Source organism: Gekko japonicus, unplaced genomic scaffold (assembly GCF_001447785.1).
Source record: "Gekko japonicus isolate JY-2015 unplaced genomic scaffold, Gekko_japonicus_V1.1 scaffold4368, whole genome shotgun sequence".
Classification (NCBI taxonomy): Eukaryota; Metazoa; Chordata; class Lepidosauria; order Squamata; family Gekkonidae; genus Gekko; species Gekko japonicus.
In genome coordinates this window covers 13,977-29,954 of record NW_015172681.1, presented here as the reverse complement: position 1 = coordinate 29,954, position 15,978 = coordinate 13,977, and the positions used below count along the sequence as shown (strand labels likewise).

Here is a 15,978-nt window from a genome sequence, read left to right as displayed (position 1 = left end):
GAGGGCACAAAAAAAGCAGCACACCCTGGTGTCCTCCCAGCTTTCACAAGCTCTGTGGTTGGCTGTGGATTCCAGCTACATGCTGGAAGAAATGAGAAGTTAGGTTTATTTCCGTGGAGATGTCTCGCAAGGAAAAAAGTTACAGGGATCTTCGTAAAAGCAAGGAATAGAATTACGGATTTAGGCTTACGTTAAAAGGGGAATGCGCTGCATCAGAGTGTGCGCTAAGTGGATCCAGCATGAGAAAGTGTTGGCCTTGTTAGAAAGGAGAAGGGCTGGGAAAATTGGGAGAGATTTTGGTTGGGGGGGGCTTTATGAAAGACTTGCTCTTTTAAAATGGAGAGACGGGTTGTTTTCAAAACAAGGTTTTAACACGTGTCCGCTGTCTCTTAAAAGTGCTTTCTCGTAACTGTTTCACACAATCTACAGTGTTGCGTATTGATGATCCCTGTCCATTATAGATGCATACCACTTCCAAATCCTCTTGCCTGCTTCAGGTCCCTCTGTCTTCTTTGGCTTGTGCAAGAAAAAAAAACCCCTCTTTTGTTTATTTTTGCAAATATAGACTCCAAACGGTGAATATGAGAATGTGTAGAGAAGCTTGTTTCAATCAGAGCAACTCTTCAAATCTCTGAAGATCATGAAGAAAAAAATTGAAAGTTTAGAGCTGGCAGCCATTGCTCTGAATCACGTTGATTCTTATTAGAGGAAGACACTAGAGATGGGGATACTTGCATACTGTGAGATTGGGGTACTTATGTGTTGCTGACATTACCTGATAAAGGTTTCATGTGACTTGTTTTCTAATAGAAGGAGCAAATAAAGTGTGATAGATTCTCAGAATATTTTCTTGAACATATGAATCTGCCTTATACTGAAGTGGACCCTTGGTCCATCAAAAGCAGTATTGTCCACTCTGACTGGCAGTGCCTCTCCAGGGTCTCAGGAAAAGTCTTTCACATCTATTGCCGCTTGACTCTTTCCACCGGAGATGCTGGGGGTTGAACTTGGGACCTTCTGTGGGCCAAGCAGATGATCTACCAATGTGCCACAGCCCCCATAGCAAAGCAAAGGTTGCTATTCACATTTCCACTCAAGACCTGAGGCAGATCTTTTGTAATTTGGTGGCCAAATAAGAGGCTGAAATGTCTTAATACTCCTAAGCCAAGGGAAGTTTCTGAGTTTAATGTTTTTACTGGGCAATTTTTATGCCTTATTCTCTGGACCGGTGTGGAAACAACTGCACCTCCACGATTCCTTATATGAGCAAGGAGCAGGAGGCCAAGTAGAGGAGAACAGTGGAATGGTTATCAAGATCTTAGGTGAACATAGGCTGTGGTCTTGAACACGCCCTTTTAAAAAAGTGAGTGGGATGTGCTTCTACGCTAACATGACTAGAAGCAGGCTTGGAGTGCTGAATGCTCCAAGGCTCGGCGTTGATTCTGGAAAAGGATAATCCCATGGCAGAGGGCACAAGAGTCAGCGTCTGAATTAGTTAGTGAAACTAGATGGGGGGAAAGTACAATGCCAAAGGAATCTCTCAAATTAAAACGGATTTAAAAAAAATGCTTTTCTCAAGAAAGAATTGAATCAAGTCTTGCTAGAGTTGTGGATGTGAAACATCTTGTCTTTCCATTGCTGAATTCCTTTTACAGAGTGCTCTTAAAGCAGTAAACAAGGGCACTGTCCTGGGTTCCTCCCAAGCCAAATACTCTTTCTGCTGAAATAGTATTATCTGTATATTTGTTTCACTGATCAGTGAATACTGCTGTATTAACCTTGTGTATCTTCTCTCATAATTTCTCCCAATGTTTCAGAGTGTTCTGTCCAAATCATGACCCAGATAGGAAGAACAACCTTTATGGTGAGTTTCTTTTCATTGTACGGTTGTCTCCGGTTCGCACTGGACCAGCTGCTGATTTGAAGCACATCTTGTAGGAAAGTAGGCCTCAGTTGCCATCCGTCAGATATCCAGGAGTCTGCTTCTGTGCCAGGGGATGTTTAGATCTCAGCTGCTCTTAAGGAAAAAGCATCTTTTTCGTACTCCCTGTGTGTCGATGTGACACATTTATTTCTTTTATATTTTATATTATTTTATGCCTTCCAATTTATACCCCAGTATCATAAAACAATATACAAAAGTTGACATTTTAAATATTATAAACATAAAAACGATCCAGTTATTAAAGTGCTAGTGATGATAGTCAGCGTACAGTAATCAAGATGGCATACTATGTAACATACAAACAGTTATTTCCAGTTCAGGGATCTTCAGCATTGCGTGATGGTGTGGCACAGTCTCCATGCCCGGGCCGACCTATAGCCACAGATGTTGGTGGTAGTGGTGTGGCGGCTCCTAATTGAAGGCCTGGTGGAAGAGCTCTGTCTTGCAGGCCCTGCGGAACTGTAAGAGGTCCCGCAGGGCCCTGATCTCTTCCGGGATCTCGTTCCACCAGTATGGAACTGCCCTGGTGGCAGCACTGAAAAGGCCCTGGCCCTGGTGGCAGCAAGCCTGGCGTCCATAGGGCCTGGAATGGTCAGTTGATGTTGTGTTGGTATGTTTCCTGAGCCAGGCTGTCTTCTCATGCTTCAGACACTTTTGGGCTTGCTAAAACAGCTGCTTCTTTTTTTTTGCATTGGAGAGTTGTGTGTACCCATCAGTGAAACTACCTGTCAAACAACTGTGCTTGTATGGGCTACTTAAAACCCAATGTGTCTTTTCCACTACCCCACTAAACAACTAGGAGAACCAAGAATGCCCACTAAAACTTCGCAGGTCCAGGTTTGCCAGAGATCAGATATTGGAGGGAACCGTTGATTTGGACCCGCATGGGCTTCTCATTGTGGAAGAGTTTCCAGTGGTGGCTTGTTGCTGTTGCTGGGCTTCAAATCCAAATCAGTCGTAACAAGTGGGGTGGCCTGCATTCGGGTAATCACACTAGCCCTAGTTTAATTATATTTTGATTTTTGTGGGAGGTCTGGACTAGGGGTATCCAATCAAATACTGCCAACCCAAGTAAAATGCCCTGTAATTCTGGGATCTGATTGGCAATATCTGATTTTGTGGGAACCCCCCCCCCCCGATAATTCTCAATATTCCCACTCGCAATAATACTGGAATTGGTAATCGTGTCAGGGAAGCAGCAGAAGCAGCTGCGGAGGAGGGCATGCACCCCAGATGGTCTGCAGTGCATGGGTTCTTTAAACTTTTAAGGACCTTTATTTTCTACGGGCGGAAGACCTGTCCTCCAGAGTCCAGGTCTACCTATAGTCCTCCAGAGTCCAGGTCTACCTATAGCAAATGATGGTTCTTGAAAGTTTAAAGGGCCCATTTGCCACAGACCAAGTGGAGCAAGACGCTGGAGGCAGAGTCTACTGCCATATATTTTTTTTAATATATATATATAGTATCATAGCCCGCAGAAAAGCAAGAAAGGTGAAGGGGGCGGGGGGGGGGGGCGCTATCCTCTTTTGTTTTTATGGTATATCTCGTGCTAACTTGCTGAAGTATTATAAAATGTTGGCCTCTTATACTATACTTATTCTTGCCTGTTGACGTTTCTAGATGAGGACAGTAAAAGGGAAAGGTCGCCCATTACAGTGCAGTCTTCATCTGCTAAGAAGAAAATGGTAATGTATAGCCAAACACTTAATGAATTCTTGATGGCTAGATTCGAGTCCAGTAGTACCTTAGAGACCAGTAAGATTTTGGGGGGTATAAGCTTCTGAGAGTCAAAGCTTCCTTCGCCAGATACCCTCCTTGTCTGACACAGGGAACTTTTCACACTTGAAAGCTTACACCCCCAAAAAAACCTTGTTGGTCCCTAAAGGTGCTCCTGGACTCCAGTCTGGCTGCTCTACTGCTGACCAAGATAGCTGCCCTCAGAAAACGAATTCTTGACGCGGCTCCTCTTAAGACTCTTCCAAGTGCCACGTTTCGCGCCAGCTTCCTCATATGGTCAAGCGTATACGGCTCCATATATAATATGGTTTCCTACAGTCTTATAAAGTAGAGCCCTCCCAAAAGAAACTGCTTTTACCCCTGGTGACTAGCCTTACTCTTTATGTCTGTGGAGGGTTGGGCTGCCTCCCCCCCAACAATGCACACTTGCATCCCACCAGCTGGTTGAGGTACTCCCTCCCCCCATTCTTGGTTAAATATGTCTTTCAAGATCTTAATATTTACACGTCCAACCTTGTGTTTTCTCTCTAGAGTTCTAAACTGCGAACAGGATAAAACACATGAAATTATTGGGTGGGTTGGGGAGATTCTCACACTAGTTCCGTTCTAGGAGGTCACGTAGCCATTTGTTCTAATGGCTGCCAGTCAAATTCAAGAACCTTGATAGCTTTTTGAGTATATGTATTTATTTTAGTACTACTTTTAATTAGGAAACACCATAAAATATCAATAAATAATATAATATTAAACCATCAGAGGTACGCAGTCATTATCCACGTATTCTCAAACTTGCTTAAAATTTGAAATGATGACACAAAGGTGAATGTGAGCTTTTGTTTCTATCACTCTGGAATGAGATTTCACTGTTTGTGGTTCAACCCCTTACTCCTTCTGTAACAGGCTTGTTTCGAGGATAGTGCAGTCATCCCAGTCCTTTTCAAGCAGCCCACAATCTCTGATTTTAGCAGTGAATTTGTTAATAATTCCAAATCTGGGTCAGCCTTTGGGAAGCGAGCGGGGAGGGGTGTCACCAGCTTGTCTTCCTCCGAAGAACAGGTCTGTTTTGGGCAAGTCACATTTGTGAAATATGATGACTTCTTTTTTGTGACGTCGTGGCCTGCTTTGAGCCTGCACTGAGCCGAGAAAAGCAGATTAAAAACACCCTGAGTAGATAAACACTCCCTTCTGAAATATTGACCCTTCTCTGTAGCTGATGCCCTTTCAGTGACCATGCAGGCAGCCTTCATCCGCACTGTTGTATCACCATCCCTTCTCCAGCTGTTTCACAGGGGTGCGGATGGGAAATTTTTCATGCACCCGAGCAGAAATATTGCACTGCTGCTGGCCCATGAGGCCTGTGTAGAGGGTGAAATCCATCCTCTAGCTGGGAGCGGTCAGGAATCCAGGCTCCTTGGGCATAGCTCGGGAAGGTCCCGTCAGACGTTTTATAGGTGACCGCGTAAGCAGCCTTCAGCCAGCATTTCCGTTAATGCCGCCGTCCTTTTTGTTCTCGTTTTTACACACTGGAACACAGAATGCATGAGCCAAAATTGCTTGGAGATGTTTTTAGTTCCAGACTGTTGCCCAGGGGTGCAGGGAGGGGGAAGGGCTCACCTCTGGAGAATAAGCAGATGTTGCCACTAGTATGTTGGATGGTGGGATGCTAATAAACAGGCAGGCTTCCGTGATTTTTTTGTTGGCAGATTGTAAAGGAGAAGATTGCAGAGGACAGCCTGGAAGCCTTAAGGAAAAAACAGGAGCGGCAGAAAGGTATATGATGCCGATGGATCGTTTGCACACTGCTGTGAAAGGAATAATAGCAGCCTCTTGGGAAGAGGGGTGGAGACACGGCCTCTGTCTTTACACCGTAAGAGGAATATGACCCATTTCACTAAGCTTTGTTCCCTGTGGCTTTAGTCCCAAGGGAGATAAGCTTCAGGGTTGTAGGCAGTGTTGCCTCTAAGCTGAGTTAGTGTGAGCTAGCTCACCGTTTTTAAGCCTCCGGCTCACACATTTTTGTCTTAGCTCAGGAAGGAGGGCTCCAGAGCAAACTAATTTATGCAGTAGCCAAGTCACAACTTTAATGCCGGTATGTTAGCTGTTATTCTCTCAGCCCTACACCACCCGCTTGTGCAAGCAGGATCTTTTTCATTTATGCTCTGCATATGAGGGACCTTGTCTTTGACGAAGGAAAAAAACCAGATGCATCTTTGTGATTTTAAAAGGTTTTATTTTAGACATAGCTTCAACTAAGCAGTTTATGAGAAAATTACATTCTGTGCAGCTTCAATGATTTGCCTGTTACAATTTGATCCAAATAGTCAGAACATGATTATTTTACAACATTCTCACCACTGATGCTGAATGGAGAGGACTTCCCTTCTTGGTTCCTATGGCGACCAGGATCGAAGTGTGGAGCCAGGAGCGATGTCTCTCTCTGACCCGCCTTATGATACCAAAACCTTTCCTTTTTATGTTCTTTTGGGCTCCTCTGCTAACCAATCAGAAGCTTTGACCTTTAGAATTGTTTTTCTCAATCAGTCGAAAACAGCTGTTTTTATTCAATTTGATTATCTAGGGAGGTCCCAGTCCCTCCCCTTATCTTTCCTGGGGCAAGCCGACCTTGTGCTTTCTGCAAGCATGTAGATATTTTTATTATGCCAAACTTCCTAATATGGGCATGGGAAGTCCCATGCTTTTTCATGGTTAACATTCCTATAAATTTTTATTCCTATAAGTACTATATATATATCATGCGTTACCTATTATGTGTGTCTGTATATGTATATATGTTGTAAAACTGTTATGAGTATCTGTGTAGTCTAAGTGAAAAAGGATTTTTGTATTCTGTCTGATGTAAGTTCTCGTCCGCAGCACATCGCCCCCTCTCCCCCTTTCTCATTGTTCTGTGGTTTTAGCCAACTTTCAATTGCGCAAGTTTACCAGGCATGAATCCCATCTGGGATTTTCCAGCAGTGTGTTAGCGAGCAAAACAGAGCAGCTGCTTTCAGCTTGTCAAAGGCCTGCATTTTGTTCCGAGCCCTTGACCAGCATTTTGCGGACTATTTTTCAGCTAGGGGCCTTTTCGCAGATCTCAACAACTAGCTCACAAAGTAGAATTTTAGCTCACAAGACACCACGGGAATATAGCCTTCAGAAGGGAGGAGAAAACACTATCCTCCCCCCCTTCCCCGACGGCTTCCCTTTGGGTTGTGGAGTCCCACTGTTGAGGCCGGTGGCTGAGTATTGCTCCCACTGCAGCAAACAGAGCAAGTAAGAATATGGCATGAAGGAACGAACAGCATGGTGGCCTCTAACTATATAGAATAAAGTAAAGGGATACGTGTGGGATTTGTTGGGGAATAAGGCTATTCTGCCCTTGTTTAAGAACCAAGTCTGCTTCTGCCTGCTTTACTCAGAGGAGTTCAGCATAATTTTCCATGGTTCTGCTCTCCCCCATTTTACAATCATAGCAGCCCTGGGAAGCGTGTCCCACGTGGAAGGACTGAGAAAATGGAGGATTCTGTATTGCTTTAAGGTAGTTGCTGGCAGTGTTCCCTCTAAGCTGAGTTAGTGTGAGCTAGCTCATAGTTTTTTAGCCTCTGGCTCCCACATTTTTGTCTTAGCTCAGGAAGGGATGGCTCCAGAGCAAACTAATTCATACAGCAGCCAAATCGCTCACTCACAGCTTTAATGCCTGTAGCTCACAAAGTGGAATTTTTGCTCACAAGACTCCAAAGCTTAGAGGGAACATTGGTTGCTGGCCTTGAGTGAGTAAGGGAAGGCATTTTAGAACGGGGGGGGGGGGGGGGGGGGGGGGACCTTGGTATGCAATTTTTGGGCTCCGGTCATCTGTTCGCCGGCGGGGGGGGGGGGACCTGGCCGATGGCAACCTCAGCTCTCCCTTAGAGACAGTGAATCATAAGCTACTGTCTTGTTGAAACTTATATGGTTCGTAAGCCATAAGAGGAGGCAGGAAAAGTTCGTTCTGAACTCCCTCATTAGCCTTGTGGAGAAATGCAGGGGCCACCTAGTGCCATGGTGCCTTTAGCAGAACTCTGGCAGAACAGCGTGGAACCGTGGTCACTGTGAAGAAAAAGAAGAAGAAGAAGAAGAGATTGGATTTATACCCCCCCTTCACTACCCAAAGGAGTCTCAGAGCGGCTTACAAGCTCCTTTCCCTTCCCCTCCCCACAACAGACACCCTGTGAGGGAGGTGGGGCTGGGAGAGCTCTTGACAGAAACTGCTCTTTTACAAGAACAGCTCTTATCAGAACTACGGCTTGCCCAAGGTCATCCAGCCAGGTGCAAGTGAAGGAGTGGGGAATCAAACCCGGTTTTCCCAGATTAAAGTCCGTGCACTTAACCACTACAGCAAATTGTGAGTGTGGAGGGGGAGGTATTTGTGAATTTCCTGCATTGTTCAGGGGGTTGGACTAGATGACCCTGGAGGTCCCTTCCAACTCTATGATTCTATGAAACAGAAGCTGCTGCCTCTTATTTATTTATTTATTTATCGGATTTATATCCCGCCCTCCCCACATAGCAGGCTCAGGGCGGGTTCCATCAGATACAATAAACAATATACTGAAATTAAAGCAGTTAAAACGCCAATAAAATACAGCAACATTCATCCAGTACAGATTATAGTTAAGGCCTTAAATGCCCCCTTTGCTGGACATGGCCTTTCAGGCGTCTTGGAAATCGCTTGTGACTTCAGTAGAAGGTTTTATAACAGCAGCAAGGGACAGAGCTGGGAAAGCGATTCCACTAAGGGCGCATTTCTTTCTTTTACTAGTCAGGGTAGAGTTTTTGAGGAAATGCAAGCGGGCCGGGCTTCTCGATGAAATCTTCGAAGAGATGCTGGACACCCTACACCTGGCCCAGGAAAAGCTGATGGACGACAGCACTCCAGACGCAGGTACGGTGAGCGGGGCCGGCTTTCCCCACTGCCCCCTCTTGAGGGGGGCCACCTGCAAATGGGAACCTTTTGCTCAAAGGAAGAGAGGGGCTGACTCCCCTGTCTCAGCCCAGCTTTCTGGTCCACATTGGGCAAATTCTGCATACCTCAAACGTTGGACTCCTCTTACCCTGCAGGGACGGAATACATATCTTCTATTAAACCAAGCATGAGCAAGTAGTTATGCATTACAAAACTAAGAGTGAAAGCCTCAGTATCTAGATTTGAGAGCCATTTTCTGACAAATCTCTTCAGGGGATTGGTCTTGGAGGAAATGATTATATTTGGCCATTCTTAACTTGGGGGAGGTTGAGTTATTGACACGCCATTATGGAATTTGAATGTTTGACGAAAGATGCCGGACAGTCTCACCCTGCCAGCCATGCTGCTTTTAGTCCAGTCAGAAGCGAAACCCGCTGATATTGGCGTGTCCCTTAGCCCAGTCCAGATGAGAAGCCCCAACCCCTCTTCTGGTACAACAAAATGCCACGGTTGGTGTCCAGTGAGTCAGGTGAAAAAATGTTTATGTGAAGGGTCTGGGTATTGTGCAGCAACATCAGCCTTTTCTATCTTTTCATTTTGCCCTGGCAGGAGATGCGTATAAAGTCTCCCATTCTGCTGGAATATTTCTTGCGCGGTGAAGCTTTGGGGGACTTTATGTCATTGCTACTCCCTTTATAGTAACTCTCCTAAAAAGCATAACAATTGAACATGTGAGTTTTGGACTGAAGCTAATGCTTATTAATCCCTGGTCTAAGTTTCGTTCCCAGTCTGGGTTAAAATGGAACACACCTCATTAATGCAAATTCATATGGTTCTCATTAAAGTCAATGTCAAAACAATACGTTTCTCTTAGGCACACAGCAGGAAATCTATATTTCCTAGAACCGTGATTGAAAAAACATTTCTGATAAATGTAAAGGGATAGTGTGGCATTTGTGTGTGTTTTATAAAAATCTGTTTTATTTTATGAGAACAGGAAAAAAAATTGTCTTTTTATCTGCAGTATACGAAGAGACAGTAATATCCCTTTTTGACTGTGGCCTGTTTGAAAATATCCTTGCCAGTGCACATTCCGGTACGTATAAAACAAAGTCCCAACACCGCTGCAGGGGGCAAGCAGAGAGGGGGGGTGCCCTTGAATGGCTGTGCTAATCCTAAGGCACAAGGGAGCCATCGGCTGTAGCACTCGGTGGCACAACTTATATGATTGATATTGGTGAAGGCTTGTTAAAGTCAGGTTGGGGGCTAGAATTTGTAAAAACCCAAACTCTGGCCTATCCCACCAGCACCCACTAAGTGTTAACACATTCCTTTCAAGGGCTGGAAACAGGAGCCTTTCTGTCTTTTCTGGCTGCCTGCCAGAGGAGTTCTGCCAGCTATCTCTGGCATAAATAGTAGTTTATGTTTCCCTGTGTCATTGATTCCATGAAAGCTTTGAATCTTGAATATTTCCGGTGTCATGTCCTGACCTGGATAGCCCAGGCAAGGCCGATCTTGTCAGATCTTGGAAGCTAAGCCGGGTCGGCTCTGGCAAGTACTGGAATGGGAGACGTCCTTGGAATACCAGTAGTTGGGAGGACAGGGGCAGGCTTTATTCAGCCACCTCTCTGAATATCTTCTAGGCCCCCAGTAGGGGTGAGTCACCAGAGGTCGCCACGACTTCCAGGTGCATTCGTTCTCTCTCTCTCTCTCTCTCACACACACACACACGAGAGAGAGAGGAGAGAGAATACACAAATAAAATTTCCAGTGTTACTGCTTGCAGCTAGTTAATGTGACTATCTGTAGAAGTCTTAAGGTCACCAGCAGTCTATTGATAGTACTCTCCAACAAATTGTGTTGCGTTTATTAATAAGCATCTTATACAGGGACAGAGGAAAAAATCCAGGAACTACTGGAAACACGGAAAAGACTGGATACCCAGATAGAGCTTCTAAAAGATCTGAAAGTAATACTGCCTCCTCCGGAAGACACATCTAGCTGTACCTCCGAGTAACCGACATTTTTTTGCAGTACAGCTCCTGTCTTTTGTCTCGACTGCAAAATACACCAGCAGCCTTTTACTGGCTGGCTTTTCATACCTCTTTTGGTGATAGCTGCCCTTTCCTGTGACTTGGGAGAGACGGGTTTTTACAGGAAAAACTCAAAATCATTTTGTACACCAGCTGCCCTCTCCAGCCTCGTGACTGCTTCTTCCTTCTGTCTACACCCAACCTGACAGGCAACCTGCTCAGTTTACCGCAGGCCGTCTTCTGACCAGTCGTGGAAGACGGCATTGACCAATCGCCTTGGCCCTTGAGGTTCTTCACAAATGGAGCCCCGCCCTCCGCCTCCGCAGTTTGCAAGGGAGACTCTGGCAAACTGCTTGTGCTAACCTTCCGGTACTGCCCTACACTTCGGGACTCACAAACAGGATTTAAGAGACACGAATCATGCTTGTGTGACTGTCCAAAGAGAATTGGTCAAATCTTGCACTTTTTACATGTGTTTTTATAGAATGAAGTGTGTAAAAATTCAAGTGGTCGTAACTGTGATTGAGGGACAGGACATTAGTCAGGTATGGACCCTAGCAATGACTTGCCCTCATCCTGTGAAAATGTGTTACGGAACCCAGAAGTTTACAGATGTAGACATTGATGTATTAAAGGTTATTATGCTCAGAATCCTTTAAATACCGATGCATTGCTTGGGTATACAATTGCAAAATGTTTAATAAAAGATCTTTGATATAAAAGTGCATGTGGTTGTTAAGAACCTTCAAGGCCTTTAAAAGCAAAAAAATAAATTCTAGAACTGTGTCCACATCCCGGCAGGCAGACTGATAACACCTTTGGGCGAAGTTGAGAGGGTGTCCGTCGGAGCTGTCAGCTTTGACATGGTCAACCAGCCGGACTTAATGTTTTCCAAGCTATGAGCGTTGAGCTGATAGGCTTGTATGCGTGCCTCTACCGGGCCATTTCAGTACAGAATACGAGAAGACCAGCTGTGGTTAGAAAAAAATTAAGTGGGCTTTAAGTAGTTTTTGGTACAGACAAGACAGTAAACAGAAGTGTCCCCTTACTGCGAGTGTAATGTCACACACTACAGGGACCCGCAACTTTGTTGCGCCTGTAGGCCCTTTTGGAATTGTGAGAACATTAAACAGAGAGTGCCATCACGAAACATCTGGAGGGTCTAAGCCAAGCATGGTCCTATACTGGAGGCAGCTGTTTCCAAATGCTTGCTCTCCCTGCAGACACACAGGCAATGCCTGCTGCTCCAGCGAGGGGGAGGAGAGTCAGGATATGACAATGGAAACAGTGCCACATAAGGAACATCTCATTTATGAGCTAAGTACGATTCTTTTTTTAAAAAAAATTCACTCTTCAAATTTCAAAACAATTAAGGGTCGTTGACATGAAAGGGAAAGTATACAGCAGAGGCTATTGGCACCACTAGCAGCCCAAAGAGCCTTCCTATGGTGCCCTGTTACCAACTTTGGTCAATAGGACCTGCTGATAGCATCCTATAGAACTGAGTGGAAACCACTGATAACGAAGCCCTGCCTGCCTGCACAGCCTCACCCCGTCATTCCTGTACAATGAAGACCAAATCCAGAAGTCGTCTGCTATGTGAATGGCTGGAAGGCAGAAGACGGAGCAACCTAGCTGCTGCTAAGCAAGGGCTAGGTTTGGGCAGTTCAAGGCACAAATGGAATGAATGAATGTAACTGTCTGGCAGAGGGTGGACTGAGGAAGACCTTATTAGGTAAGGTAAGATAGGTCAAGATGGGTAGCCGTGTTAGCCTGTCTGTGGCAGTAGTGCTGTGATGGTACACAGCCAAAATTTGCACAGCCAATCAAATCTCCAATTGTTAATAAGCCTTGCTGGGCAAAATCCCCCGGTGGCCCTACCCACTTTCTAAAAAGTGGTGGAAACTAGAAAAGCTGATGTGTGGGGCCCTGACATTTAATTGATGCCAAGGTTATAAAGCACACCCCTGGAGAAAGGCCAAAACCCTCGCTTGGTCCCTCCAAGCTGGGCAACTTTCAGCCAGCCTCTTGTATTCCAAATGTGAGCAAGAGATTCGGGGCTGAGGCAGATGACCTAAGCTCTGGTTCAGACCAATGTTCCATCTAAGCTGAGTTAGTGTGAGCCAGCTCACAGTTATTTAGCCTCCGGCTCACACATTTTTGTCTTCGCTCAGGAAGGGATGCCTCCAGAGTCCAGAGCAAACTGATCTGTGCAGGAGCCAAGTGGCTTAAAGGTAAAGTAAAGGTTCCCTTGCTCGAAAGCCAGTCGAATCCGACTCTAGGGTTGCGGTGCTCATCTCCGTTTCAAAGCCGAAGAGCCAGCGCTGTCCGAAGACGTTTCCGTGGTCATGTGGCCGGCATGACTAAACACCAAGGCGCACGGACCGCTGTTACCTTCCCACCGAAGTGGTCCCTATTTATCTACTTGCAATTTCTTGCTTTCGACCTGCTAGGTTGGCAGGAGCTGGAACTAGAGACAGGAGCTCACCCTGTCTTGCGGTACCCGGGTCTTGAACTGCTGAACTACTGACCTTCCACAGCCTGCAGTTCAGCGTCTTAACCACTTGAGCCACCGCAGCTCCAAGTGGCTTACTCACCACTTTAATGCCAGTCGCTCACATAAGAACATAAAAGACGCCAATGTTGGATCAGGCCAAAGGCCCATCTAGTCCTACACTCTGTCTCACAGTCGCCAAAAATACCAGGTGCCATCAGGAGGTCCACCAGTGGGGCCAGGACATTAGAAGCCCTCCCACTGTTGCCCCCCCCCCCAAGCACCAAGAAGACAGAGCATCACTTGCCCCAGAGCCCCTATCTATACCTTGTGGCTAATAGCCACGGATGGATGGACCTCTGCTCCATATGCTTATCTAATTCCCTTTTGAAGCCGTCCATGCTTGTAGCCGCCACCACTTCTCACCAATGTTCCCTCTAAGCTGTGGAGTTTTGCAAGCAAAAATCCTACTTTGTGAGCTCCTGGCATTAAAGTTGTGAGTGAGCAATTTGGCTGCTGCATAAACTAGTTTGCTCTGGAGCCCTCCTTCCTGAGCTAAGACAAAAATGTGTGAGCCAGAGGCTAAAAATCGGTGAGCTAGCTCACACTAACTCACCTTAGAGGGAACACTGCTTCTCACAAAGTAGAATTTTTGCTCACAAGACCCCCTCACGTGTCGCTGTGGCTTTCGGAGCCGGTGGGGACAGGGAGGAGGACCCCCCCCCCCACACACACACACACATGACCGGCCCCGGGGAGCCCTTGGCCGCTTCCTCCTCCACAGGCGCTGCGGGGGCCGTCGGGGAAGGGAAGTCGGCGCCCCCGGGACCCATGGCCTCCCCTGCCTCTGGGGGCTCCATGGAGGCCGCGGGCGGGAGGGGAGGCGCGGCGGCGTTGCAGCCGCAGCCCTTCGGAGCTCGGAGGGGCCCTGCCCGGGAAGGGAGAGCGGCTGGATCGAGACCTGCCCGGGCCTTGCAACGGGGGCCCGGTCCTCCTAGCGGCAGTTTCCGCGTGCCTGGGTTCTCGGTCGCCGCCGGCCGGGCAGGATCTCAGAGGCGAAACCGAAAGCGGGATGATCTCGCTGTTCACCCGCGGCGTTGTCCCGTGGGCAGGCTGGGAGCTCGGAGGGGCTTTGCCTGGGAGGAAGGGAGAGCGGCTGGATCGGGACCTGCCCGGGCCTTGAGAGGTGGGGCTCCCTCCGCGTCCCCCGCCCCGCTTTGCCCCCCGCCCCCGCTTGCGGGCTACTGTTGCAGCAGGCACCATTCGTTCAGTGCTCTTCCAAATTTTTAGTGTGGTTCATCTTCATTTGACTGTTTTGTCTTATTTCATTTCATTTGGTTTATATTGTATTTTGTCGTCGTCGTCGTAAACCGCCCTGAGCCCTCGGGGAAGGGCGGTATATCAATTGAGTTTGGCTGTGGTCGCCCACAGGCTAAATAATCCACTTTCAATACGCTTTCAGTGCACTTTTTACTGTGTGAGCTGGCAAAATCCAGTTGGAAAGTGCATGGAAAGTGGGTCGTTTAGTGTGTGTGGCTGCAGCCTATATAAATCAATAAGTAGGGTGTTTTTTTCCCTGTTGGTTGTTGTCACTGCCTGAGCTTTGCTGACTTCCTGTCTGTTTGGGTGGGGGGGTGGGGTCCGTCCCAGGTGCTGGTCCTTGCCTTCAACGCCCTTGGCGACCTGGGACCTGCATCCCTAAGGGACCGTCTCTCTCCCGGTGTGAACCTGTGTGGTCCAGCTTCAGTCTGTTCCTCGCCTTTGCTCGCCTGCCTCAGGCCGGTCAGGGACATCTTTGGGGAGGTGTCACCATCCCTAGGTGTTGGGAGAGAGATCCCATCTCAACAGGTCCCAGGAGGCAGAAGCCCTATCGAGTGGGCAGTTGGAAGGGCTTTTGGGGGTGCTAATTTTGCTGCTTTCTGGCCTTTTTCAGCCAGTTTGGAAACTGGGGGTTGTAATCTCGATAGTTGGCATTTTATTATCTTGGTTTTTAATTGTATGGTGCCATGTCTGTATATTCTTTGTTCTTGGCAGCCTCGTTTTTAACTCATTTTGAGCTTCTTTTGATAGGAGAAAGGATATATATATCCTTTCTCCTATCAAAAGAAGCTCAAAATGAGTTAAAAATGAGGCTGCCTGAGTATATATATGCTGTGTGTATACACACACACACACACACACATTTATATATATAATTAATGTGTGAAAGCAGTTAGAAAAATCCAACCATTTTCTCCTGAGGATAGGTGTGCTGCTAATCCAGTCTTTATGGGAGGGTTTCAGGAAAGAGTTCTCAATTCAAAGGTGTTGGCTGCTTCTTAACAGTGCAGTCCACCTGAAGCTTTTCATCCACATGCATTCCTTTTATTTAGTTAGTTAGTAAGTAATGCCTGGTCATGAATTGCACTTGGGCATTCTTAGCAACGAGTTTCCAAGATACTTGTGCGGGGTTTCATATATACTGTCCTTTGACTACATGTGTTTTCTTTCCCTGTCAGACGTATCTGTGAGTTAGCATGTCTCTAGCTGCAGGACCAAGTGAAGGCTTCATTTGCTGTTGGTTCTCAATGGCTCTCGGTCTAAATATCGTCCCTGTTTGGCATAGCCAGGAGCAGTTACCCTCTTGAGGATGCCGTATTCATGTTTTACAAGAACAGCAAAGGTACCAAGCATTTTCTTCCCCCCAGAGCTTTGCCAAAGTCTGGGCCGGACACCTACACTGTTGTCAAAATGTAATTTAACTGTCAGCTAAGCAGGATTTCAGAAGCAAGGCTACTTTCAAGACTTGACCCCAGATATTTAACTTCCTTGAGCCAATTGGGAAAAT

At 46.6% G+C, this 15,978-nt stretch overlaps 1 protein-coding gene across 6 annotated transcripts in view; it reads left to right on the top strand.

Moving 5' to 3' along the window:
• Positions 1 to 15,680, top strand: part of LOC107119302 (PHD finger protein 11-like) — a 37,371-nt gene extending 21,691 nt beyond the window's left edge. For 3 of the 6 annotated variants that reach the window (XM_015421769.1, XM_015421770.1, XM_015421771.1), the window contains 6 exons: positions 1,818 to 1,864; positions 3,566 to 3,630; positions 5,386 to 5,452; positions 8,481 to 8,603; positions 9,649 to 9,720; positions 10,502 to 11,325. In XM_015421769.1, coding sequence (XP_015277255.1) covers positions 1,818 to 1,864; positions 3,566 to 3,630; positions 5,386 to 5,452; positions 8,481 to 8,603; positions 9,649 to 9,720; positions 10,502 to 10,641 — 514 coding nt within the window. In that variant the 3' untranslated portion in view covers positions 10,642 to 11,325. Of the gene's footprint in view, positions 1 to 1,817; positions 1,865 to 3,565; positions 3,631 to 5,385; positions 5,453 to 8,480; positions 8,604 to 9,648; positions 9,721 to 10,501; positions 11,326 to 15,649 lie in introns of those variants that run through there. The other 3 variants (XM_015421774.1, XM_015421773.1, XM_015421772.1) reach the window with 3 other exon arrangements.
• Positions 15,681 to 15,978: the final 298 nt, after the last annotated feature.